The 27866-nt window shown below is 41.1% G+C and overlaps 1 protein-coding gene across 4 annotated transcripts in view; it reads left to right on the top strand.

The window, feature by feature from the left end:
* Positions 1-27866, top strand: part of gramd4a (GRAM domain containing 4a) — a 166381-nt gene that overhangs the window by 58991 nt on the left and 79524 nt on the right. For all 4 annotated transcript variants that reach the window (XM_072241011.1, XM_072241013.1, XM_072241014.1 and 1 more), the window contains one exon: positions 5974-6094. In XM_072241011.1, coding sequence (XP_072097112.1) covers positions 5974-6094 — 121 coding nt within the window. The remainder of the gene's footprint in view (positions 1-5973; positions 6095-27866) is intronic.

Raw genomic sequence — 27866 nt, 5'->3', positions numbered from 1 at the left:
CCTCCTCCCCCACCTTTTTATTGTGGCACCTTCTCCCTTCCTTTCCAGTCCTGATGAGGGGCCTTGTCCCAAAACATCAACCGTTTATTTCCCTCCATAGATGCTGGCTGACCTGCTGATATCCTCCAGCTCTGTGTGTGTGTGTGTGTGTGTGTGTGTGTGTGTGTGTTGTAGCTCTGCGAATCTCAGAGGTATTACTACACAGGAGGAGGACGTTTGGACCATTGAGTCTGTTTATTATCTCTTTCAAGGTCAAAGTTAATGAAGTTGCCTTTAAGTTGGAATATTGAGCATTTAGACAGACTTTGGTGATAATTTGATTCTGACCCACACTGTGGAGACTCATTAACTTCATACTTTAACACAGGGTCAATACATATTGCTTATTCTATTTCAGATTACAACATAGAACACTACAGGAGAGTACAGGCCCTTTGGCTCATGGTGTACTGACCTTTTAACCTACTCAAAGATCAATCTGGCCCTACTTTCCAACATAGCCCTTCATTTTTCTATCATCCATGTACACAGGGTAGATAAGTTTCTTAAATGTCTCTAATGTATCTGCCTCTACTATCACCCCTGGCCACCACTCTTAGCATAAACATGAACTTACCTTTGACATTGACCTAATGAAGGGTCTTAGCCCGAAATGTCTACTGTTTACTCTTTTTCATAGATGCTGCCTGGCCTGCTGAGTTCCTCCAGCATTTTATGTGTGTTGCTTTGGATTTCTAGCATCTGAGGAATTTCTTGGGTTTATGGTTACCTTTGACATTCGCCCTGTACTTTCCTCCAATCATCTTAAAATTACACTCCTTGGTATGAGCCATTTCCACCTTGCATTCAAATTTGCTGAGTGTTTTTTTTTGTTTTGTGTAGGTTGAAACTGATGGGAGACATTGTTGCATCTGTAAAACGAGGTATTTGTTTTGAGCGCTTGCCTGAGCCCACTTCTTTGCAAAAGAATCTGAAGTGGGTGGAAAATACGTCCAAAGTTGGTTGCATAGTTTCCACTTCTTTGCCAGATTATTATTTATTAAGAATAAGAAAGAAAAGCAAAATTAGTTTCTGTCTTGTGAAGCTCTAAGCCGCTTCTGTGTGTGTGTGTGTGTGTGTGTTAATGTGTTAATGTACCTAAGAACTGGCAGCCAAAACAGTGGTTGTGATGTCTTCAACACAAATGATAGTGGTGAATTGGCATAATTGTACAAGTTGTTGCAATCGCCTACCAATGCTAAAAATTGTCTTTCCAGGCAGTGTTTATTTGCTGATCTTGCTTAAGAATGAAACTTGTTTAAATTCCTAACATTTTGTGCTCTGTACTCTGGTGCTCTGTACTTTATTTGTGTTTAAATGGAAAAATTATATTTCTTCGTAGAACATTGTTCTTCTACATTGATAAATACAAACATGAATTTGGACAAAGATCTAGGTGGGCTGATTAGTAAGTGTTCAGACAATACATAACTTGTGGATTGTGAGGAAGCTTCTGAAAGGATTCAGCAGGGTATTGACCAGTTGGAAAAGTTGGTACAGAAATGGCAGATTAAACTTAATCTAGACAATGTGAGGTGTTGCACTTTGTGAAGTGAAAGTAAATTTATTTGCAAAGTGCATATATTGAGATTCATTTTCTTGCGCCATTGTAAATAAAATGGCAGAGGCGTTTTATGTTTAAGGGAAACTGTAACAGCTCCTTTATTCACAACGAAAAACAGAACATAAAGCACAGTAAATAACTTCACGCCATTACATCATCACGTCAGACCAGCCTCTTAAAGTGAACCCCAATTCAATGTCGGTAGTTGTGAATTATGCATATGTTTTCACCCATTACATTACCCTTAACCATTTTACAGGAAAATAAAGAAATACAATAGAATTATGGAAAAACTGTACGTAAACCAAAACTGACGAACAACGAATGTCTAAAGGAAGAGAAATTTTGCAGATAAATAAATAATACTCAGAACATGAATTGTCGATGAAAGTGAAGTGAGTCTGTAGCAGGGACTGAAGTTTACAGTGAACGTTAGGGCCTTTAGAAGCATTGATATACAGCGGAATTTTGTGTGCAAGTCTATACCTCCCTGAAAGTGTCAACACAAGTAGATAGGGTATTAAAGGCAGAGTATAACGTTCTTGCTTTCAACTTTCGGGGTGTTGAGTATAAAAGTTTGGTGGTCATGCTGGTCATGTTGCAGCCGAATTTAACTTTGATTAGGCCACACAGTGTAATGTAGAGTATGACTGTTGCACATTAGGGAGGGAGGGAGGGCAGGGGGGTGGGGGTGGGGCAGAAGGATGTGGAGGATGTGAGTGTACAGAAGAGATTCCCCAGGATGTTGTCTGGATTAGAGAGTAAGCTGTAGAAGAACAGCTGTTATAATGCGTCACAGGTAGATATGGTCGTTAAACAAGCTTTTGGCACATTGGCCTTCATAGATCAAAGTACTGAAGGCAGGAGTTAGGATGTTATGTTAAAGTTGTATATGATGTTGGTGAGGCCTAATTTGGAGTATTGTGTGCAGTTTTGGTCACCTACCTACAAGAACGATGTAAATAAGATTGAAGGCTTACAGAGAAAATTTATAAGTATGTTGCTGATTCTGGAAGATCTGAGTGAGAAGGAAAGATTGAATAGGTTAGAACTTTATTCCCTAGAGCATAGAAGATTGAGGGGAGATTTGATGGAAGTGTACAAAATGATAAGGGGTATAGATAGGGTAATTGCAAGCAGGCTTTTTCCACTGAGGTCAGATGAGACTGCAGCTAGAGGTCATGGGTTCAAGGTGAAAGGTGAAATGTTTAAGGGGAACATGAGGAGAAACATCGTCACTCAGAAAGTGGTGAGTGTGGAACGAGCTGCCTACACAAGTGGTGGATGCAATTTTGATTTCAATGCTCGAAGTTTGGATAGGTATGTGGATTGGAGGGATATGGAGGGCTACGGTCTGGGTGCAGGTCGATGAGACTAAGCAGTTTAAGTGGTTAGCCACAGTCTGGATGGGTCAAAATGCCTGTGTCTGTGCTCTAGTTTTCTATAACTCCATGAGAAGCTGCGTAAACTTGTATTGTTTTCCCTGGAGCTTTGGAGGCTGCAGAACTACTTGATCCAAGTATAGAAAGTTATGAGGGGAATTCGTAGATAGAACAGATAATCAGAGTCTTTTTCCCAGGATGGAAATTTCAAATACTAGGACTTGGTTCTGCGCTGCTGTATGTGATTTTGTGTTCTGTGTTTCAGAACTTGAAGCGCATTTCATATTTCATTCAGATAAAGGAGGAGTATAGGAGGATACAATATCAACAACCTCCGCTATGCGGATGATACAGTACTGATAGCAAACAGTGAAGTAAATTTACAGAAACTAGTATCTACCATCAACACAGAGAGCGAAAGACTTGGCCTAACCTTAAACAAAAAGAAAACTGAAGTAATGGTAATATTAAAGAAACCTGATATCCCAAACTGTAGGGTCATATTGGGAAATAAAATCCTGAAACAAGTTCACAACTTCAAGCACTTTGGATCATGGGTAACATCTGATGGCAGATGCAAAACAGACATAAAAGCAAGAATAGCAATGGCAAGAACAGCATTTACAGAAATGAGAAACATCCTAATGAACAAGAAAATAGCAATTGACGTCCACCTTAGAACTCTCAGCTGCTACATTCTTCCTATATTGATGTATGGCTGCGAGTCATGGACCATCACAAATGCAATGGAAAAAAGAATCAATGCAGCAGAGATGTGGTTCCTCAGAAGAATGCTATGCATATCATATACGGACAGGACAACCAACGAAGAAGTTCTACAGAGAACGAAAACAAAACATACATTACTTAAAGAAAATCAGAAAACAGCAATCAAAATTTTTTGGACACACCATGCGAAGAGAGACATTAGAACATTTAGTTACAACTGGAAAGCTGGAAGGAAAAAGAATCAGAGGCAGACAGAGAATGAAAATGATAGTTGGAATAACATCATGGTTAGAAACAGGGGAGGCAACAACTACAATTCGGAGGGTCAGGGACCGTGATGGATGGAGAGACATGATCGCCCACGCCGAACGGCAAGGCACCTGAGGAGGAAAGGAGGAGGCTATTTGGCTCATTGAACTATTCCATTAATCCCAACCCCTTACTTACTCTGTTTTCTGTTCACCATCACATGTGAATTGATTTCCCTTTGGCTCTCCAATTGTGAACTCTTGTTACGGTATTTTGCCGTGACTAATAAACATACCAACCAACACACCTTTGGGATATGGGAGGAAATTGGAACACTTAGGGAAATCCACTCAGTTACAGGGAGAATGTACAAATTTCACATGGACAGTTAGGATGGAGCCTGAGTGGAGCGGCTGGCACACCACCTGCTGCGCCATCGTGCTGTTTGTAAATGATGCCTTGGGGAAACCCAATTTTACTGATCAAGTATTTTTGAACTATTATAGTGGCTGAGAGTCAGCAGTATTTTTTAGTCCTCTGGCACTATTTCTTTTTAAACCCATTCAAAGCCTCACTTCTCCCTGTCTTAGAAATCTCAGAGTAATCTGTGATTTTCTAATTCAAAGATTCCTCTCAATTTCATATTTGTTTACTCCACTTTTATAGCTGTGTTTTCAGTTGTCAAGACCCTGTGAAATGAAACTCTGTCATCCCACTCTCATTTCTGTGTTGTTTGCTAATTTAAAAACGTTGCCTTTGGTTTCCTCTTCCAAATCACTGTTATACATTACGAATAGCTGGTCTCCAAACACTAATCCCTGCAGTCCCCGACAAGTCGCCATCTGCTCTGCTGAGAAAAGCTCATTAAACACTACTCCTTTTTTTCCTGTCTGTCAGTCCTTGGCAGTATATTACTTCCAATCCTGTGTGCTTTAAATAACCTGTTACATGGGACATTATCACCAATCTTCTCTAAATCTAATTTTCACTGGTTTCCCTTGTCTATAGTAATAAAGATATCCTCGTAATGCTCTAATCATGTTATCAACCATGATATTTTTTAGGCCTGTTGTATTAACATCCTTTATAAAAGACATCAGCATTTTCATACTACAGGTCAACCTTCACTAATCTGGCGCCATTGGGATTTGAGGAGTGCTGGATTAGTGAAAATGCCGAATCACAGAAGAATCACATTAAGCATAATCAGTGCCGGATTATCAAAGGAACCGGATTACAGGTAGTCGGATTAGTGAAGGTCGACTGTACTAATGTTTGGCTAACTAGTGGCATTTCCAGCTTTCTCATTCCCTCTGTAGCGGCAAAAACTAATCCAAAACTAAACAATTGCCACTAGCCTGCGACTGCCATGGGATATGTTATACTTTTGTGACGCACCCTCAGCTCCACTGAAATGATTGTTCCAAAGTATCAATTTGCTTATTTCGATCTTGAGCAAACATACAATCTTAAGTGGTCAGCAAAGGTATGACCTCTGTCAGTCCTAAACTACAAACTGCCACAAAATAAGCAAGAATATGTAACTTATTCCCTTTGCTTTTATCATGACCACGTTAATGTGACTAGTTACCATATTAAACATAATAAATGGTTAACACAGAATACAAAGCAAATAGAGAACAGATACATGACTCCTACATCCGTTTAAAAGAACAGTAGGTTTAGGTTATTCACCTTCCAATCTGCATGGATTATTCCAATATCCTAGAATCAGTGTATTGTGGGTTTTGGATTAAATCACTCTGGTTCCTTTCTGAGAGAACGTGCAGTTTATTGAACAATTCCTTGCATTTTATTGATTCACTTTAATGGAAATGGGCATTTTGGAAAATCTCTGCATTAAGTCAGAACAGCAAAATTTTGTTGGTTGTAGCATTCAGCGCCTTGAATTGCAGTTCAGGATATTTTATTTGCTGTGTGCCACCCTAATTCATGCAGTTTGTTTGGTGAATTATTTATTTCCAGTAAGTATTTTCATTCTTATTTCAGGCCCCCACAGCGTCATCGATTATGGCTTTAGGAATTCAAGATTTCAACAGAACAGAATCGGAAAGACTGAATGAGATCAAAGGACATCTTGAAATTGCTCTATTGGAAAAACATTTTTTGCGTAAGTGTTTTACAAGAGATGCACAGCAGGACAACTACTATCTGTATGCTTACTTTATCTTGAGTATTTTCAGTAAATCAAATATATGTAAGGTAAGATATTTTGTAATATCTGAAAATCTTTGAGAATATTTAGTTTAAATTTCACCATGAGTATAAGTATACACAGTAGTTCACTTAACTATATACTTCAGCATAAATACTTAGTTTAAACTTCACCATGCAAAAGTAATGATCTGGTGCATCACATTTTTGGCTGCTACATCAGGTCATTACTTTTGCATACTTACCAGTGTTCTGCTGCCTCAGTGTTTGCTTCCATTTTTTTTGTGTTACTGGAATTTACTGGAAGGCCAGAATTTATTGACATTCCTTAAAGCTCTTGAGAGAATGGTGACGAGCCACCTTCTTGTACTGGCGCAGTACTTCTACTATATTGCTGAGCGAGGAGTTCCAGGATGCAGACACAATGACAAAGAAGGAATGTTGGCTTTTTAAAAATAACTAAGGGTGATGTGAAGTTGTGTGTTGGTGTAAGCAAGTGTTGGTGTTTCAGTTCACCTTGAGGTCCTGGTAGTAGCAGAGATCATGGGAATTTGGAGATTTGTCAGAGAAGTGATTTAACTGTGGTACATTTTGTAGGTGACGCCTTCTGCATTCATGGTGCACCAGGAGTTAAAGGGAGAAGTGTACACAGTGAGAACAATAGAACAGTACAGGAACAGACCCTTTGGCCCATCACACCTGCATTAACGATAAAACCAATCTACACTAAACGCATCCACTTGCACAAGCTCCATATCCCAATTTGCCCTGCCTGTTCATGTGTTGATCTACATGCCTCAAGTATTGCTATCGAACCTGCTTCTACCAGTTCACTTGCCTGCACGTTCCAGAGACCTACCACTCTTGTAGAAACATTACTTGCCCAATATTGACTCATTTTAGCCTCCTTAACTGTATTGATCCCTGATAACCTCAACTGAAGAGCCTTGATTCTCTGCACTGTCGTTATATTTTTGTTCATTTCTTTACATTCCATACTTGTTCAGTATAAATTTCTGTTTCTGATCCCTCTGTTATAATTGAGCATTTTCAATATCATTTAAGTAGGTCAGTATGACTGAAATTTAGTCTTGGTTAAAGCTTTCATAGTTGTCACTATTTGTTATTGGTAATGTTAATTTTGGAGAAATATTGCTCTGTATCTGCTATCTTTTATCTTTTTTTTGTTCATTCTTCTGCCTCTTGAAAATTGAACTGGGTGCTGGGGAGGCAGAGTCCTGAGCATTTGTAGCAGTTTTCATGATGTTGCAGATGGGCTGTACTGCATGTGATTTACCATTTCCTATTTCTCATACAACAGCAGTCTCTTCATTGTGCAGATACGTTTTGTTCTCCTTGCATAGGGCCACTTGATTTCATTATCGGGGAGGAAATGTCAGGTCTCTAATATCAAAAGTGTTTTGTGGATTAGGTAATGGTTTGGGGTGTCAACTGTTCAATTATTTGGGCCATGCCAAGTTTTCCTTTCTCTTTTCTGTTTTCCTGGTGTCTTGGCTGTGATTGATTTAGCTTTGCAGACTAAAATTATGGATAAAAACACAAGGAAAAAAAAATTCACTGGAGAGGATTGGCAACATCGGTGACCACAGGGGACAGCATGGTAGCATTGTGGTTAGTGTAACACTTTACAGTGCCAGTGATCCATGTTCAGTTCCTGCCACTGTCTGACCTGCTGAGTTCCTCCAGCATTTTGTGTGTTTTGCACTGTCCTGTAAGGAATTTGTATGCTCTTTTTGTGTTCACGTGGGTTTACTCTGGGTGCTCCGTTTCCTCCCACATTCCAAAGGCATCGGGTTAGGTTTAGTAAGTTGTTGGGCATGGTATGTTGGTGTTGGAAGCATGGCGACACTTGCGGGCTGCCTTTAGATCATCCTTGACCCATGTTGGCCGCTGACACAAATAGCACAGTTTGCTTTTTATTTTGATGTACAAGTGGGAAATAAAGCTAATCTTTAAAATCAATCCTGTTCTTGGGTAGCTATGCAGAGAACAACTAAAAGACAGCAGCAAACACAGTACAGAATCAAAGTTGGTTCTGGTTTTGTGTAGGACAAATATCGCAGCTTTGGTTTGGCAGAGTTTGTCATTTGAACTAACTCAAACAATGTTACTTGGAATTGTGATTTATTTTCTGTCTTTTTTTTCCCAGAAGATTTATAGTGAATAATGACTTTTTTTTTCCAAAAGAGTGTTTTCACTGGTTTGAAAGAAATGGCTCTAAAGTGTAATGTATTAGGCATTGAAGAGTTCTAGACACTGGTGAGCAGTGTTAAGCAATCTACCACTTGAATGACGTGGTGAGCAAATCTTCAGTATCTTAATATGTGAGTTGTAAACAACATCAGATAAAAATCTTGATACTAATTTATGTAAACAGCAAAGTAGAGGCCTTTTTGATTTGAAGGCTTGAAACAAGATATTGAAGGGCTATTGAATTAAATGCAGGGCTATTAAATACAGTTGTAGAACATAAATATTTTTAAATTAACCCTATAAAGCTCAGTTAAACATTTTGCAATCTCTGCTGCAATGCTATACTGTATATCTACTGTCTGGTAAGAGAGCTCTGCATATACTCTCAAACAGTGGCTCTTAAATCATTCGGAAGTATAAGGAGTAGAGAAGAATAGAACTTAAGGAGGGAATGGAGATGTGCAGGATGGTATAGCTGCAGATGGGATATCTCCTCAGTTTATAGTGGGTTGGGATAGGTTCAAAGCATCCATTTCATGTCCTAGCCAGAGGTGCGCAGGTTAGATTAATCTGCGTTAAAAATAGATGAGCTAATTTCACAGTGCCTACTTCTTTAGTATTGTTTTAATTCTGTGACCTATCTTTTATTACTGATGCTTATTTTACCTCTTATTGAAGCACCTTTCCAGCTGTGCATTGTTGTAGAGTTTTTTTTGAGACACAGTTGTAAAGGGTACTCTGCAATATACAAAGGGATGTCAGCGATGTCACGTGATTAAGGCTGTGTCATGTTAATAAGATTACAGCCAATATTTGTATTGTGTGTGTGTGTGTGTGTATATATATATACACACATACATACATACATACTTTATACTTTATTGTCGCCAAACAATTGATACTGGAGTGTACAACCATCATAGTGATATTTGATGATGCACACACAATAGAGAGAGACTGAGAGACTTTTGCACAGTACTGCAGTAATTTTATGTATCGCACTGTCCTGCTGTTGCGAAAAAAAAAAAGGAATTTTATGACGTGTGAGTGATGATAAACCTGATTCTGATGTGGGTCTGTATTGTGGACTGAAAATGGGAAGGGGGCAGGGAGAGGGGAATCATGGTTGGAAACAGTGGAAGGCAGAGGGGAGGGAGTGGAAAGCACCAGAAGGACACTCTGTAGTTATCAATAAACCAATTGTTTGGAATTAAGTGATCTTGCCTGGTGTCTCAAGGTTGGGTGTGTCTGCAGCTATGTTACCTTCACCCCCTGCAGCTGATCCTTCTTCTCTGCCACCTGTCTGTCCCACACCCCACCCGTGGTGCTCCACCCTCAACATTCCCAACATTCTTTCCTCTGCCAGATTTATAAACTTGCTGTCCACTCTACGTTGACAAATACAGTACTGAGCAAAAGTCTTCAGCATCCCAGCTATATATATATGCCTGAGACTTGCACAGTACTGTATATCAACCAGAATCTCATCCGGTTATTCATTTCTCTTCTGGGTTTTGATTGTAAATTGGACAAACTTTGTCTTTTAATTAACAGTGCCTACTTATGAAGTAAACTAATTTGCTATTCTGAAGGTTTAAAAAAAAATTTGAGAAAACAGTTTCCTCCCGGGAAAGGTCTAATTGGCTAGTGGTACCAAGAGCAAAGGAATTTAAATATTCTATTTATCTCAGAAGAAAATATTTGTTCTAGAAAAATATCTTGAATGTGAAATTGAGTAGTTGTCCCCTGCGTTACAGGGGAGTGTGTTCCTGATGTGATCCCAAACCCTCAAAGAAGCAGAACAGGTTTGTGTATGACGATGTAAATGAGAAAGGGTCAAAAGAAATAAAGCAGGTTGTGCCTGGAAGCCAAACAATTTGAGAATTGTAGGCTAATGTTTTACAGTTTAGCATGGTTTAATGATGTAATTTGCCTCAAAAAATAATCAGATGTGATAAAAACACTGCACAAGCAACTGTGTTTCAAAACTGTTCGTGAGTGCTTCTTCTGAAAGCACTTTTTGTCTTGACGTACAAAGATGCATTAATAATTGACATTGATGGGATACACTGGTGTTTATCAGGCAGTCATATTGAAGAGAGTTAAGCAATATTTTGAAATCAACTGAAGAGAATATAGTTTTCCACTCCTTTCAGGTTGCTGGAATCAAAAGTTGCATTAGGCCAAGGTAAGTCAGAAGGGCAATTTGATATAATAAAACTTATTTATTTAAGTATTTTATTTCATAGCTTAGTTGGTATCTCTTTACATTTTTTATTGAGATACAGCACAGAAAAGATCCTTCCCCCAATTCAAGCCATGCCACCTGGCAATCCCCCGATTTAACCCTAGTCTAATCACAGGACAATTTGCAATGAACAATTAACCTACCAACCAGTTCATCTTTGGACTGTGGGAGGAGATCGGAGCACCTGGAGGAAATCCATGCGGTCACAGGGAGAGCTTAGAAACTCCTTACAGGCAGAGCCGGAAATTGAGTGACGGGTCGCCTGCACTGTAAAGAATGTGCTAACCGGCATGCTACCGTGAGTGAGAAGTTCTGAATTCGTGCTTCAGAGATTTTAGTGTTAACTTCTTGGCTCATACAACAATTCAGAGTCAAAGCAGTTGTGTATTATAAGAATTCCTCGGAGTGTAATATTAACCTTGTTGAATGAACAAGTAGTTATCCCAGTAGTTCTGGTGAAAATTTATCCTTCAATCTGTGACAATAAAATATTTATGCAGATCTTGAATTGAAAGTATGCAATGCTGATTAGGGCTGATCCTAATGTCTTGTGAAAAATGGTTGTGAACAGCCGTCTCCACAACCAACATTCACCTTTGAAGGTTCTTTGCGGGAAAAAAAGAGGAGCTAATGTTCTAGTGGAAAACTGGAAAAGGGTCAGTAAGATACTTCTATTTTAAGATAGTGTGTGACTCAGAGGGAAGTCTGCAGATGGTGAAATTTCCATGTGTGTTCTGACCTTTTCCCACCAAAGGAGATCTTGTTGAAGTAACATTGTTGAGTTCTAAGTAAATTTATTGTCAGAAAGTACATATGTCACCATATACAACCTGAGCTTCATTTTTTTGTGGGCATGCTCAATAAATTCAATAACCATAATAGAATCCGTGAGAGACCACTTCTAACCAATATGAGAAAGACAACAAACTACAGATAAAAAAAGAAAAAAAAGCAATAAATATCGAGGACATGAGATGAAGAGTTCTTGAAAGTAAGTCCAAAGGTTGTGGGAATGGTCAGTGATGCGATGAATGAAATTATCCCCTCTCATTCACGAACCTGATGGTTGAGGGGTGATAACTGTTCATGGGCCTGGTAGTGTGGGTCCTGAGGTTCCTGTATCTTCTTTCTGATGGCATCAACACAAAGAGAGCATGCCGTAGGTGATGGGGTCCTTGATGATGAATGTTGTTTTCTTGTGACATTGCTCTGGGACGATGTGCTCAATAGTGGGAAGGGATTTACCTGAGATGGACTGGTCCATATCCACGACGTTTTGTAGGCTCTTCCATTCAAAGGTTTCCATTCCAGGCAATGATGCAACCAGTCAATATACTCTCCACTACATATCTATAGAAGTTTGTTAAAGTTTTAGATGATATGCCAGGTCTTTGCAAATTTTTATGGAAGTTCAGGCACTGCTGTGCTTTCTTCATAATGGCATTTGCATGCTGGACCCAGGACAGATCCTCTGAAGTGATAACACAGAGGAATTTAAAGTTTCTGACCCTCTCCACCTCTGATCTCCAGATGAGGACTAGCTCATGAACCTCCAGTTTCCTCCTCCGGGTCAATAATCAGCTCCTTGATCTTGCTGACATTGAGTAAGAGGTTGTTGCTGTGGCACCACTCAGCCAAATTTTCAGTCTCCCTCCTATGCGCTGATTGGTCACCACCTTTGATTTGGCCAATGACAGTATGAGGAGGACAGTCAAGTGATAATGTTTCCCAATAGGTGGTCTAGGCTTGGAACAGTGGGCATTTCTAATCGGAGTATATAGCGCTCAAGTGTGTTGGGGCCCCTGCTGCTTCAGGTGATTTGTTGATGGTAATTGAGCAGAGATTTTCTTCAATCAAGCCCGGTTGAAGTCCCCAAAAATGACATGAAAAGCGTCACGATAGGTTGATTGTTGCTTGCTGATGCTGGCACTCAGTACCTAGAGTGTCTCCTATCCTACTCTCCCTTCAGCCCTGTATGTCTTTCATCAATCAACTTCCAAGCTCTTTACTTCACTCCTCCCCTCCCCGGTTTCACCTATCATCCTGTGTTTTTCCTCCCCTCCCTCCCCCCTTTAACTCTACTCATTATTTTTTCTCCAGTCCCGCTGAAGGGTCTCAGCCCAGAACATTAACTGTACTCTTTTCCATAGATGCTGCCTGGCCTGCTGAGTTCCTCCAGCATTTTGTGTGTGTTACCTCCCATCCAGCCTTTTCTTAGTTTTTAGGCATCATAGTCTCCTGTCTGATGGTAGAAAGTCAAAGAAGATACTGGATGGATGGGTGGGATCCTTAATAATACTAACGGCCCTGTACACACAGCGCTCCTGATAAATGCGGAACTGGTTCTCACACTTAATAACTTCTCTTTTGGCTCTTCCCACTTTCTTCAGACTAAGGGTGTAGCTGTGGGAACTCGCACGGGCCCCAGCTATGCCTGCTTCTTCGCTGGTTATGTGGAACAGTCTGTGCTCCAAACCTATTCTGGTACTGCTCCCCAACTTTTCCTTCAGTACACTGATGACTACATAGGTGCTGCTTCCTGCACCCATGCTGAGCTCGTCAATTTCATCGACTTTACTTCAAACTTCCACCAACCCTCAAATTCACTTGATTTATCTCGGACACTTCTCTCCACTTTCTCGATGTCTCGGTCTCCATCTCTGGAGACAGACTGTCCACTGACATCTTCTACAAGCCCACTGACTCTCATAACTACCTCGCCTATACCTCTTCCCACCCCACCACATGCAAAAATACCATTCTCCATTCCCAGTTCCTCCGTCTCCGCTGCATCTGCTCCCAGGATGAGACTTTCCGTTCCAGGATATCTCAAATGTCCTCTTTCTTTAAGGATCGTCATCAATGATGCACTCACCCACATCTCCTCCATTTCCCACACTTCGGCCCTCACCCCATCCTCCCGCCACCACAACAGGGACAGAGTTCCCCTTGTCCTCACCTACCACCCCACCAGCCTCCGGAGCTAGCACATTATCCTCCACAACTTCCGCCACCTTCAACAAGACCCCACCACTAAGCACATTTTTCCCTCTCCACCCCTCTCCGCTTTCCGCAGGGATCAGTCCATCTGTGACTCCCTTATCCACACGTCCCTCCCCACGGATCTCCCACCTGGCACTTATCCCTGTAAGCATAAGTGCTACACCTGTCCCTACACCTCCTCTCTTGTCACCATTCAGGGCCCCAAGCAGTCTTTCCAGGTGAGGCAACACTTCACTTGTGAGTCTGTTGGGGTCATCTATTGCATCCGGTGCTCCCGGTGCGGCCTCCTCTACATCGGTGAAACCCGACGCAGATTGGGGGACCGCTTCGTCGAGCACCTCCACTCCATCTGCCACAACAGACAGGATCTCCCAGTAGCCACCCACTTCAACTCTGCTTCCCACTCCCATTCAGATATGTCCATACATGGCCTCCTCTACTGCCATGATGAGGCTAAGCTCAGGTTGGAGGAGCAGCACCTCATATACCATCTAGGTAGTCTCCAGCCCCTTGGTATGAACATAGAATTCTCCAACTTGCAGTAATTCCCTCCCCCAGCTGCCTATCACCTCCCTCATGGTTCTGCCTCCTTCTACTACCCATTGTTTTCCTGCCTATCACCTCCCTTCTTCCCCTCCCCCACCCCTTTGTCTTTCAGATTACTGTTTTTTCAACTGAACCTAGCAGCCTTCTCCTTCCAACCCTCCCCCATCTTCCTTATAGGGCCTCTGCCCCTTCCCTTTTCAGTCCTGACGAAGGGTTCCGGCCCGAAACGTCGACTCATCATTTCCACGGATGCTGCCTGACCTGCTGAGTTCCTCCAGTGTGTTGCTTTGATCCCAGAATCTGCAGATTATTTTGTATTTTTGATAAATATCCCCGATGGATGGTAGGGAAGCTAAGAAAGTTTCTTAATTTTTAATGACTCAAACTGGATCACTATGATATTTCTGTTACTGGAGCTTGTATTGAAATTGGCCACTGGGTCTGGAATGTCAGAACAGCGATTGCTCCCATTGAAATAAATAATATTCATTAGCTGTAAAACTCCTTGGTAGTTAAAGGTTTCATACAAATGCAAAATGATTTAAATTGGTCTTTGTCTTGGTTTTGTTTTATCATCTTTGTTAATAGAGCACAAAACAATGCTGTATAGGTACAGCTGCTCAAGTCACAGTGTCTTTTCTGAAAATAATGCCCAGTTAAACTAAGGCTACGTCCACACTACGCCAGATAATTTTGAAAACAAAGCTTTTTCTCTTCGTTTTGACCCTCTGTCCCACTAAAACGGTGTTTTCATCCCCTGAAAACGGAGATTTTCAGAAATGGTCTCCAGAGTGAATAAATCTGAAAACGCCTAATATCCGTTGCAGTGTGTACGGGGTAACCGGAGCTTTTTAAAACCGCTGTCATGATGTGCCGGAACAAATGGCGGCAGCGCAGCATTTCATTGTTTTCTTCTTATTATTCTTCTCATTATTAATACTACTTTATTGTCGCCAAAGAATTGATACTAGAGCGTACAATCATCACAGCGATATTTGATTCTGTGCTTCGCAGAACCTAACAATTTCAGAACAGACAGCAACGAGAATGAAGCCAGAAGAGTTAGAAATGTACTTACCAAATACTAAAAGCCTAAATTTCTTCTGCTGTACCTGTAAACACTGCACAATCCCTCCATTCTCGGAGTAAAATCCAAAAGCCATTATTGTATATTAATGGTGGGGGATGGGTGTGGGGAAGAAACAGATGAGAGAAAGATGTTGAATTTTAGTTAATGTTTGGTCGTTTGGCTTTATAAATTCTATTTTAAATAAAAGCCCTTTTAAATTTTCTCTTGTCAGCAACTTTTCCCTCATTTAGCTGTTTCCTTAGTGAACTAATTATTTTCTTGCAGGACCCTGGATATGGAGTGTCTTAATATGTATTGCCCTATAGTTTGTTAATTCATAAGCATGTCCAGATGCTTAAGTGTGTGAGAATACCTGCCCTTGCACCCCTTAAAGCAATATGTTCCAGATTCAAACATTCTTCGTCAGATCCCTCTAAACATTTTATCCCTTCCCTTAAACCCAAGTTTTCTAGTTTAATACTGCTCTGCTTTGGAGAAACCTTTCTGACGATGTACCTTATCTATGCTGCCCATAACTGTTTATCTCAGGAGAGCATCCTGACTGGTTGCATCACTGTCTGGTATTGGGGGGGTGGGGGTACGTGGCTACTGCACAAGTTTGAAGTATGTTGCAGAAACTTTCAAAATTAAGTCAACTTCATCATGTGTACCAGTCTCCGTAACATCCAGGACGTGCTGTTTTCACTCTGTTACCATCACATGGCCGTGATATTAAACCTGATTCTGATTTCCTCAGCCTCCTCCATTCCAAGGAAATGAAACCTAGCTTGTCCAGTCTTTGCTCACAACTGAAGGGCTTCGCTCCAATACCACCTACTCACTTTCTGGTATGATGACATTCTTCCTGTAGTACAATAGCAAGAATTGCACACTATGCTTCAGCTATGGCCAAATGAAAGTTTATTTAAGTTACGTTGTACCTTTCTGTTCTTGTATTGAATGCCCTATGTACCTGTGCACCTACTTTAAGGAACCTTGGATTTGTATGCTAAGCTCCCCTTGTTCCTCAAAGCTTTAGCACCCAATCATTCATTGTGGGTGTCCTACCCTTATTAGTCCTCCCATTGTACACCACCTGTCAGTTATTAGCATTAAATTTACCTGTTATTGCTCTACCAACTCATCAATGTCATTCCCAGTGCCCGGGTCTTTTCCACACTATCAATACCAGCACAACATTTCAGACCAAAATGTTTTTATATGTATCCATAATAATGTCTATATACTCTAAAAAGGTTACAGTGTTTAAGAACTAGCTTTTTCCTTTCTGGTTTACTGATTTGAGGACTCTTTAGCTGCTCAACTTGGAGGCATTATAGTTGCTGGGGTTCAGGGATCTTTGTAAACTGGCAATTACATAAAACATAGAACAGCACAGTATAGGAACAGGCTATTCAGCTCACTATGTCTGTGACAAATTGTTTATTTGTTAAGTGCTGTGTCATATGCCATGGGCGATCATGGTCTTTCCATGACCATGATTGTTCCTAGCAAATATTTCTACAGAAGTGGTTTGCCATTGCTGCCTTCCGGACAGTGTCTTTACAAGATGGATGAACCCAGCCATAATCAATGAGATTGTCTGCCTGGTGTCAGTGGTCATATAACCAAGACTTGTGATATACACCAGCTGCTCATACGACCATCCACTACCTGCTCCAATGGCCTCACGTGACCCTGATCAGGGTGGGGGGGGGGCTAAGCAGGTGTTACTCTTCGCCCATCAGTGACCTGCAGGCTTGCTGAGGGTAGGAGTGCCTTGCACCTCCTCTGGTAGAGATGTATGTCCACCCCGCCACCTTGTCTGTGACAAATATGTATTTGAAAAATAAACATACATATTGCAGAGTTAATCTGTGTTGGAACCTGTACTTGAATGTGAAAACACATTATATTTATAATGCCAAATAACTGTAAGAAGCGAGTTCAAATGAGAAGCAACCTGTTATATTTCTGTCCTATTTAAGCAAGGTGATCAGAAAGGGAATAAAGCTCTCAAACAGGGGCTCCCAACCTTGGGTCCATGGTTCCCTTGCTTAATAACATTGGCCTATGACATTATAAAGGTTGGGAACCCCTGCTCCAAAAGTTTGTTATTTTGGTTAACGCTTTGAGATGATGTCATAAGTTGATATTTTTTTCTGGAATAGCAGCTGTTAAGACTATAAGACCGTAAGATATAGGAGTAGAATTAGTCCATTTGGCCCATCGAGTCTGCTCTGCAATTTCATCATTGGCGAACCCATTCTCCACTCAGCTCCAATCTCCTCTCTATCTCCTCCCTCACCCTTCATGCTCTGACCAATTAGAAGTCTATCAACCTTTGCATTCAATATACATAACTTAGCCTCCACAGCTGCCTGTGGCAAAGAATTCCATAGACTTACCACTCACTGGCTAAAGAAATTCCTCCTCATCTCCGTTCCCTTGATCTGAGGCTGTGTACTGTGGTCTTAGACTCTCCCACCACAGGAAACATACTCTTCAAATCCACTCTATCAAGGTCTTTCACCATTCGATAGGTTTCAATGATGTCACCCCTCATTCTTCTGAATTCTTACGAATACAGGCCCAGGACCATCAAATACTCTTCATATGACAAGCCATTCAATCCTGGAATCATTTTCAGTAGCCTCCTTTGAACCCTCCCCAGTTTTAGCTTTTAATATCTGAACAAACTTTTGGTATCCTCTTTAATATTATTGGATCGTTTACTTTCGTATTCCAGCTTTACCTTCTTAATGACTTTTAGTTGCTTTCTGTTGGTTTTTAAAAGCTTCCCACTAATTTTTGCTCTATTATACTGTGTGTTAATTGCACTTTGTGCTCTGTTTCTGTTGCCTTAAATAACTGTATTAATTTTGATGCACCAGGTATTTTTCTCCCAAATTTTACAGATTATAAAAAGTTTTGTAATTGCCACAAATTTCAACTGACAATGTATTCACAACATACAGCAGTATTTACTGGTGTGAACTGCAAATAGTTTAACATACATAACTAGTTTAGTGCAAAAACTGATTATCACTGATCTGAACCTTGTTTTGTATAATCAATGTAAAATTGTATTTCCTCTTGGAAATGAAAATAGAAGCAAGTGTAGTCTATGTGGCCTCTCAGGTTTTCCCCCTTCAATAAGATTCCTGTGTCTGAAGATCTCTCTTCTGCCTGCCTAAGCATTCAAAAAATCAGATCTCGTTCTTCAAATCACAATTCCCTTCCGAGTCATCATCTCAAGCTAAAATCACAGACCCCTTTATTCTGAGTATATAAAAGCCATTAATTCCTACTCGTCTTTTAACCAATTCTCTCTATTTTCACCAACACCATAATCTTTAATGTGGTGCCTTATAGAATGTCTTTTGAAAATCTAGTTTTGCTACATTCACTAATTCTTTCTCAACTGCTAGTTACATACTAAGCACAAGTACCTGTAGATTTCTGCCTGTAAATTTTCCTTTGTTAATTCATGTTGATTCTTGCTAATCACATTGATTTACCAACTGCCTTGTTACCAATCCTTTTATGATTTCCATACTTTTATGTTTTATTGAGATACAGTGTGGAGCAGGCCTTTCTGGCCCTTTGAGCTGCACTGCCCAGCAATCCCCTGGTTTAATCCTTGTCTAATCATGGGACAATTTAGAATGACCAATTAACCTTCCAACCAGCAGGTTTTTGGACTGTGGGAGGAATGTACAAACTCCTTACAGACAGCGGCGGAAATTGAACTCAGGTCACTGATGCTGTAAAGCATTGTGTTTCCAGTACATGTTTTGCTGGCAGCTGATTCTTCTGCCAATAGTTCCAAAATATTTATTAATTGTAGAGCCATTCCTTCATTATTGATTTTTGTTCTATTTGTACTTTTGCTAAAGTCCTCTCACAAAAAGAGCCTTAAAAACAGATTTTCTCTTGCTTGTGAAAAAACTGTTCTTATTTTTTGTAATCTGCTTCTTAACAATCTATCAGCCCTTGGTAATATCATAAGTATCTTCATTTAACACAGATTTTCATCACAGCCAGCAAAAAAATTACTTTTTCCGCAGTGCTTGTATTCAATACATTTAAGAATTTATTGATTATTATGAAATATATTTTTTGGTATTTCCTGTTCAAACCTTTTAATGTAATTTTCTAATATACTTCAATAATTCTCCCCAATGCTTTTATAATTTGCCTTTATAAGTTCAGAGGTCTACTTTTTAACTGAGTGCAGAATTCTGTCATAGTCATTTTCTCCAAGAGAATCTCTTCAAAATAGCTTACTTTTGAATTGGTTACTTCAGGAAACTCCCCATTTCAAAGAGATTATCTTCCGAGCTACTTTGTTGCCAATTTCCTTTTTTTCTCTAAGATTAGAGAAACCAGAAATGAGTATCTTTGCTAGAAACCGTGTTTTTGTGATCATTTTCCTCTCTAGTGGCACTTCTGTTTCTTTTGGCAGGTTATATTAGTAGTGGGGTGGAGTTGTGTTTCTACCGATTATCACTCTACTGATTCTACTTCCTCTTCTGAGGCAGGATGATCTCTTGCTACTGTCACAGCATTGTTTTTTGTTATCTCAGCTTCCGATCTCCTTCCATATTTCCACTTTGCTCATTTGAGTCATCAAGTACTTCTGAAATACCTGAATGTTTTGATCACTGTCTGAAACACTCGCTAAGTCATATGCCCTTTCTTGCCACTTCCATTTCTGTGACAGTACCCTGCTGAACTGACTATCGTCCAGTGGTAGTAACATCAACCATTATGAATGCTTTGAGTAGCTGGTCCATAAGACCATAAGACCATAAGACAGAGGAGCAGAAGTAGCCCATTCGGCCCATCGAGTCTGCTCTGCCATTTTATCATGAGCTGATCCATTCTCCTATTTAGTCCCACTCCCCTGCCTTCTCACCATAACCTTTGATGCCCTGGCTACTCAGATACCTATCAGTCTCTGCCTTAAATATGCCCAATGACTTGGCCTCCACTGCTGCCCGTGGCAACAAATTCCATAGATTCACCACCCTCTGACTAAAAAAATTTCTTCGCATCTCTGTTCTGAATGGACGCCCTTCAATCCTTAAGTCATGCCCTCTTGTACTAGACTCTCCCATCATGGGAAACAACTTTGCCACGTCCACTCTGTCCATGCCTTTTAACATTCGAAAAGTTTCTATGAGGTCTCCCCTCATTATTCTAAACTCCAAGGAATACAGTCCAAGAGCGGACAAACGTTCCTCATATGTTAACCCTCTCATTCCCGGAATCATTCTAGTGAATCTTCTCTGTACCCTCTCCAACGTCAGCACATCCTTTCTTAAATAAGGAGACCAAAACTGCCCACAGTACTCCAAGTGAGGTCTCACCAGCGCCTTATAGAGCCTCAACATCACATCCCTGCTCCTATACTCTATTCCTCTAGAAATGAATGCCAACATTGCATTCGCCTTCTTCACTACTGACTCAACCTGGAGGTTAACTTTAAGGGTATCCTGTACGAGGACTCCCAAGTCCCGTTGCATCTCAGAACTTTGAATTCTTTCCCCATTTAAATAATAGTCTGCCCATTTATTTTTTCTGCCAAAGTGCATAACCATACATTTTCCAACATTGTACTTCATTTGCCGCTTCTCTGCCCCTTCTTCCAATCTATCCAAGTCTCCCTGCAGACTCTCCGTTTCCTCAGCACTATACTGGCCCCTCCACCTACCTTCGTATCGTCAGCAAACTTAGCCACAAAACCATCTATTCCATAATCTAAATCGTTGATGTACAATGTAAAAAGAAGCGGCCCCAACTCTGATCCCTGCGGAACACCACTGGTAACCGGCAGCCAACCAGAATAGGATCCCTTTATTCCCACTGTCTGTTTCCTGCCAATCAGCCAATGCTCCATCCACGTATGTAACTTCCCCGTAATTCCATGGGCTCTTATCTTGTTAAGTAGCCTCATGTGTGGCACCTTGTCAAAGGCCTTCTGAAAATCCAAATATACAACATTCACTGCATCTCCGTTGTCTAGCCTGCTGGTAACTTCCTCAAAAAATTGTAATAGGTTTGTCAGGCAGGATTTTCCTTTAAGGAATCCATGCTGAGTTCTGCCTATCTTGTCATATGCCTCCAGGTACTCTGTAACCTCATCCATGACAATCGACTCCAACAACTTCCCAACCACCGATGTCAAGCTAACAGGTCTATAATTTCCTTTTTGCTTCCTTGCCCCCTTCTTAAATAGCAGAGTGACATTTGCAATCTTCTAATCTTCCGGAAGCATGCCAGAATCTATCGACTTTTGAAAGATCATCGCTAATGCCTCCGCAATCTCCACAGCTACTTCCTTCAGAACACAAGGGTGCATTCCATCTGGTCCAGGAGATTTATCTACCTTTAGCCTATTCAGCTTCCTGAGTACTTTCTCTGTCATGGAGCGCATTAAAGCCTTTCTCCCGGCTATGCTGGACCCTTTTCAGCTACTTTGTTGCCAATTTCCTTTTTTTCTCTAAGATTAGAGAAACCAGAAATGAGCATCTTTGCTCATTTCCCTGAAAGATCCCTGAAAGTTGCTTCACAGGTGGATAGGGTAGTTAAGAAAGCTTATGGGGTGTTAGCTTTCATAAGTCGAGGGATAGAGTTTAAGAGCCGCAATGTAATGATGCAGCTCTGTAAAACCCTGGTTAGGCCACACTTGGAGTACTGTGTCCAGTTCTGGTCGCCTCACTATAGGAAGGATGTGGAAGCATTGGAAAAGGTACAGAGGAGATTTACCAGGATACTGTCTGGTTTAGAGAGTATGCATTATGATCAGAGATTAAGGGAGCTAGGGCTTTACTCTTTGGAGAGAAGGAGGATGAGAGGAGACATGATAGAGGTGTACAAGATAAAAAGAGGAATAGATAGAGTGGATAGCCAGCACCTCTTCCCCAGGGCACCACTGCTCAATACAAGAGGACATGGCTTTAAGGTGAGGGGTGGGAAGTTCAAGGGGGATATTAGAGGAAGGTTTTTTACTCAGAGAGTGGTTGGTACATGGAATGCACTATCTGAGTCAGTGATGGAGGCAGATACACTAGTGAAGTTTAAGAGACTACTAGACAGGTATATGGAGGAATTTAAGGTGGGGCGTTATATGGGAGGCAGGGTTTGAGGGTTAGCACAACATTGTGGGCTGAAGGGCCTGTACTGTGCTGTTCTATTCTATGTTCTATGTTCTAACTGGATACTGGACTTCTTAACAGTAAGGCCGCAGTCAGTCTGTGTGGGCAGCAACTTCTCCTGTCCCATTACACTCAGCCCCAGGGCTGTGTGCTTAGCCTGCTGCTGTTCACATTACTGACACCTGACTGTGTCACAGGATCCAGCTCAAACCATGTCATCAAGTTTGTGGATGACACAACAGTGGTTGGCCTTGTCAAGAATAATGACAAAATGGAGTATAGAGAGGAAGTGGAGTGGCTGATGGATGGTGTGAGAACAACCTAAGCCTGAATGTGAAGAAGACAAAGGAAATCATTCTGGACTTCAGGAAGGTGCAGATGAACCATCTCCCTCTGTGAATACGTGGCTGTTCCATAGAGTTAAGTGCACCATGTTCCTGGGAGTTCATATCGCAGATAACCTCACATGGTCCCTTAATATCTCTTCCCTGAACAAGAAGGCACAGCATTGCCTCCACTTCCGAAGAAGATTGAGGAAAGCAAGGCTCTCCACCCCCCCATCAACTGTGTTTATAGAAACATCATTGAGAGCATCCTGACCAGTTGCATCCCCTTCCGAGAGAGCAGTTGAGCATCGGACCTGAAGTCCCTACAAAGACTGTGAGAACAGCTGAGGGGTCTCCCTACCATCCATCAGGGACATTTATCAGGAGCGCTGCATATGCAAGGCCCTTCGTATTATTAAGGACCCCACCCATCCATCCAGCATCCTCTTTGACTTTCTACCATCAGGCAGGAGACTACGATGCATAAAAACAAGAATGGTCAGGATGGTCAGAAACAGTGTCTTTCCCCAGGCCATTGGGCTTCTGAGTTCTCAGCCACATTGTATACGAAGTGTCACTGGTTAATTTGTTCCGTGCCTTACAATATTTGATATTAATGGACTTTAGTTTGTTAATTATGTGTGATTGATCTGTAGATTTGATCGTGTTTTGTGCTTTACACCCTGGTTCGAAGAAACATTGTCCCATTTCTATATACATTATATGGTTATATATGTTATACATGTATGTAATTAAATGACAATAAACTTGACAATATACTGTAAATAAAAGCCAAGATTTATCAGGCAGCATCTATGGGAAAGAGCAAACAGTCAACATTTTGGGCTGAGACCTTTTGTCAGAAATCAATGCCCTAATGCAGGGGCTCGGCCTGAAACATCGACGGTTCGCTCCTTTCCATAGATACTGGCTGGCCTGTTGAGTTCCTCCAGCATTTTGTGTGTGTTGCTTTGGACTACCTGCTTCTGCAGATTTTCTCTTGTTTAACATTTATCAGGTATGAGTAGAAAAATAAGGAAAAGAGACTGAAGAGTTGTATTTTGAGAAGAGTTTTGAAAATGAGGATGATATAGCAAGGCAAGGTGCATTAAAAGAGAAAATAATAATTTGGAGGTTGTATAGTTTAAAAATTGTTACTGACATGGAGGTGTAAAAGGGGCCATGGTCAAAGTATGAGCAATAGTTTATGAGGTAATTGGAATTTTTAAATGAGATTGGAAATGTTAAATTAAATTTCAAGGTGCGATATTGACATCAAAAAGGGCAGGGTGTTAAATAAACGAGGATTGCCAGTGGTATCTGAAATAGATGCAGGCTGGGTTTATGTACAATGGAAAGTTGGAAGTTGAGCAGAATATGCGTCATTATATTTTGCTTGATTAAGCCAGAAAATATGGATTTGGCATCAGGGCTATGATGCCAACTTTCAGCAGGTTCATTGTTGAGTTCCTGAAACTCATCAATGTCATATGTCAGATAGGCAGTCACAGTGCATAGTGATTGCTGAGTAATTTAAGGTAATTTAAATAATGCTGCATATCATTGTTCATTTGACACTCAGTCTTGTGTTGATGGATGCTGAGTGACAAAGTACAGATAAGGTAAAATAAAGTTGTCAGGGTTGGAAATTAAATCCACCAGAGATGAGCACAGTAGTGATTAAGTTTCTTGTAGTATTTGCAAAAATCTTTGTTATGCTGGTTTGGCAAACATCACTGTGAAATTATTTGAAGGGATAATAATGGAAGCAGATGAATTTCTTCAAGTATTTAAAAAAGGCTGCTGCTATGCTTGTAGTGAAACTCGTTCTACGGTACTGTTAATTACCTACTTTCTGGGTTTTGATGGTGATCCAATGGTCATTCACTTTGGTTGAAGGAATGAAGGTGTTGACTGTTTTCTAAATTCATAAATTGGAGATGAAAAAGATTTGAGAGTCCTAGTGTAGGATTCCCTATAGGTTAATTTGCAGGTTGAGTATATAATGGAAAGAAGATCATTAAAACAATGCCCTAGAAACCTGTACCTATATGATAGGAGCACAAGAAGCCAAGAAAAAAGGCCACTCTGCAACTTTAGCCTGCTCTCTCTGATGATGTGGTCATGGCTGATCTGTGCTGATCTCAGTTCCTCTTAATGTGCCGGTACACCATAGCCCTCAATTGAATGATCTTTCAAAAATTTATCTACCTCCACCTTGGTCTCACTGTCACCACGTACTGGTTGAGAATTCCAGATATCCAAGATGCTCTGGGAAAATAAATTTCTGTATATGACTTCAGCCAATGGAAAGTTTTCTCCTTATTTTCCCAGTAAGGTAAGTCTTTGTCATTGTTCCTTGACATTTTGTGTACAGTAAGGCTAATGTTCTCTGCAGAGTGTAATTTTTATTGCTGTGTGAGGGTTAATATCACTGGAGCAAAAAATGTTTTGTGTATGTACCTCACCTACCACCCCACCAGCCTCCGGGTCCAACATATTATTCTCCGTAACTTCCGCCACCTCCAACGGGATCCTACCACTAAGCACATCTTTCCCTCCCCCCCCCCCTGCATTCCGCAGGGATCGCTCCCTACGCAACTCCCTTGTCCATTCGTACCCCCGATCCCTCCCCACTGATCTCCCTCCTGGCACTTATCCGTGTAAGCGGAACAAGTGCTACACATGCCCTTACACTTCCTCCCCTACCACCATTCAGGGCCCCAAACAGTCCTTCCAGGTGAGGCAACATTTCACCTGTGAGTCGGCTGGGGTGATATACTGCGTCCAGTGCTCCCGATGTGGCCTTTTATATATTGGCGAGACCCGACGCAGACTGGGAGACCGCTTTGCTGAACATCTACGCTCTGTCCGCCAGAGAAAGCAGGATCTCCCAGTGGCCACACATTTTAATTCCACATCCCATTCCCATTCTGACATGTCTATCCACTGCTTCCTCTACTGTAAAGATGAAGCCACACTCAGGTTGGAGGAACAACACCTTATATTCTGTCTGGGTAGCCTCCAACCTGAGGACATGAACATCGACTTCTCTAACTTCCGCTAATGCCCCACCTCCCCCTCGTACCCCATCTGTTACTTATTTTTATATACACATTCTTCTCTCACTCTCCTTTTTCTCCCTCTGTCCCTTTGTATATACCCCTTGCCCATCCTCTGGGTCCCCCCCCCCCCCCCCGTCTTTCTTCCCGGACCTCCTGTCCCATGATCCTCTCGTATCCCCTTTTGCCTATCACCTGTCCAGCTCTTGGCTCCATCCCCCCCCTTCCTGTCTTCTCCTATCATTTTGGATCTCCCCCTCCCCCTCCGACTTTCAAATCCCTTACTCACTCTTCCTTCAGTTAGTCCTGACGAAGGGTCTCGGCCTGAAACGTCGACTGCACCTCTTCCTAGAGATGCTGCCTGGCCTGCTGCGTTCACCAGCAACTTTTATGTGTGTTGCTTGAATTTGCAGCATCTGCAGAATTCCTGTTGTTTTTTGTGTAAGTATTTGGCTTTTGTGGTGTGCTGATAACATGTAAAAACTACATCACATTACATTTGTTTAAAGCAAATACAGTTAAAATGGAAGATTTTAGATATTGAATTAACTTTAATTTCATGCTGGTAGCAGTGTCTTATCACTGCACTTTGGTTTTCTAAGTTATTTTGAATATGAACTATTTAAAGGGATCATATACTTAGAATCAGTATCAGGTTTAATATCACCAGCATATGCTGTGAAATTTGTTAATTTTGCAGCAGCAGTGCAATGCAATACATAATAATATCTCCTTCCTGATGGTAGCAGTGAGAAGAGGGCGTGTCCTGGGTGATCGGGGTCCTTAATGATGGATGCCACCTTTTTGAGGCATCACTCCATGAAGAGTCCTGGAAACTATGGAGGCTAGTGCCCATGATAGAACTGACTAATTTTTCAACTGTGCAGCTTGCTTTGATCTTGTGCAGTAGCCCCCCGTACCAGATGGTGATGCAGCCAATTAGAATACTTATTGCTTAGTATCTTGCAACTTTTATTTACTGTTTATCTTGGTATAAATTTGGATTAGAGTTTGATTAATTGTTCATTTGAAATACTTTAAATTTAGTAATTATTTTAAACTTTTTAACAATGTACCATCACACTATTTATACAGGCTGTTTCTGAGTTATCAATGCCCTACTTACGGTGAGCCTCTTCTGCATCTTCTCCAAAGCTGCTACGTTCTTCCTGTAATTTGGTGACCAGAACAGTACATAATGCTCCAAATATGGCCTAATCAAAGTTTTAAACTGTTGTGACATGACTTCCTGAGAACGTTAATCACTGCTCTGACCGATGAAGACAAGCATGCCAAATGTCTTCTTTATTGCCCTGTCTATTTGTATTCCTGCTTTCAGGGAGCCCACGATCACTCTACGTTAATGCTACTAATATTTTCCGTGAGATGGCGGAGTGGAGATACATCTCTACCAAAGAAAGTGTAAGGCACTCCTTCCCTCCGCTAGCCTGCAGGTCACCCTTGGGCGAGGTGCAGCACCTGCTTAGCCCCCGATCAGGGTCACGTGAAGTCATGGGAGCAGGTGGTGGATAATCGTATGAGCAGCTGGTGCATATCGCAAGTCCTGGTTATGTGACCAGTGACACCAAGCAGGGGGCAATCTCTGAAGAGTATTGACAATGGCTGTGGTCACCCATCTTGTAAAGACACTGCCCAGAAGAAGACAATGGCAAACCACTTCTGTAGAAAAAATTGTCAAAAACAATCCTGATCAGGGAAAGACCGTGATCATGCATGTAATATGACATGCCACATAACAAGTGAATATTTTCCCCTTGTATTTGACCATTCAAAGGGCAACACCTGACACTTGCATGGATTAAACTGCATCTGCTATTTCTTTGCCCATGTTTTCATCTGGTCTATATCCTGACGTATTATTTGACAACCTTTTTCACTCTCTTCAACTTCACCAATTATTGTGTCATCAGCAAACTTACCAATTAGCCCATCAATGTTCTTATGCAAGTCATCAGTATACGTATATCACAAATAACAAATATCTCTGTATTGATCCCTGCAGATCACCAAGTGATCACTGATTTCCAGTCAGAATAATACTTCTCCACTACTACTTTGTCTTAATGGCCAGGCTGA

The sequence above is a fragment of the Mobula birostris genome, chromosome 23, assembly GCF_030028105.1.
Source record: "Mobula birostris isolate sMobBir1 chromosome 23, sMobBir1.hap1, whole genome shotgun sequence".
In the NCBI taxonomy this organism is placed as follows: domain Eukaryota; kingdom Metazoa; phylum Chordata; class Chondrichthyes; order Myliobatiformes; family Myliobatidae; genus Mobula; species Mobula birostris.
This window is presented reverse-complemented; position numbering and strand designations above follow the sequence as displayed.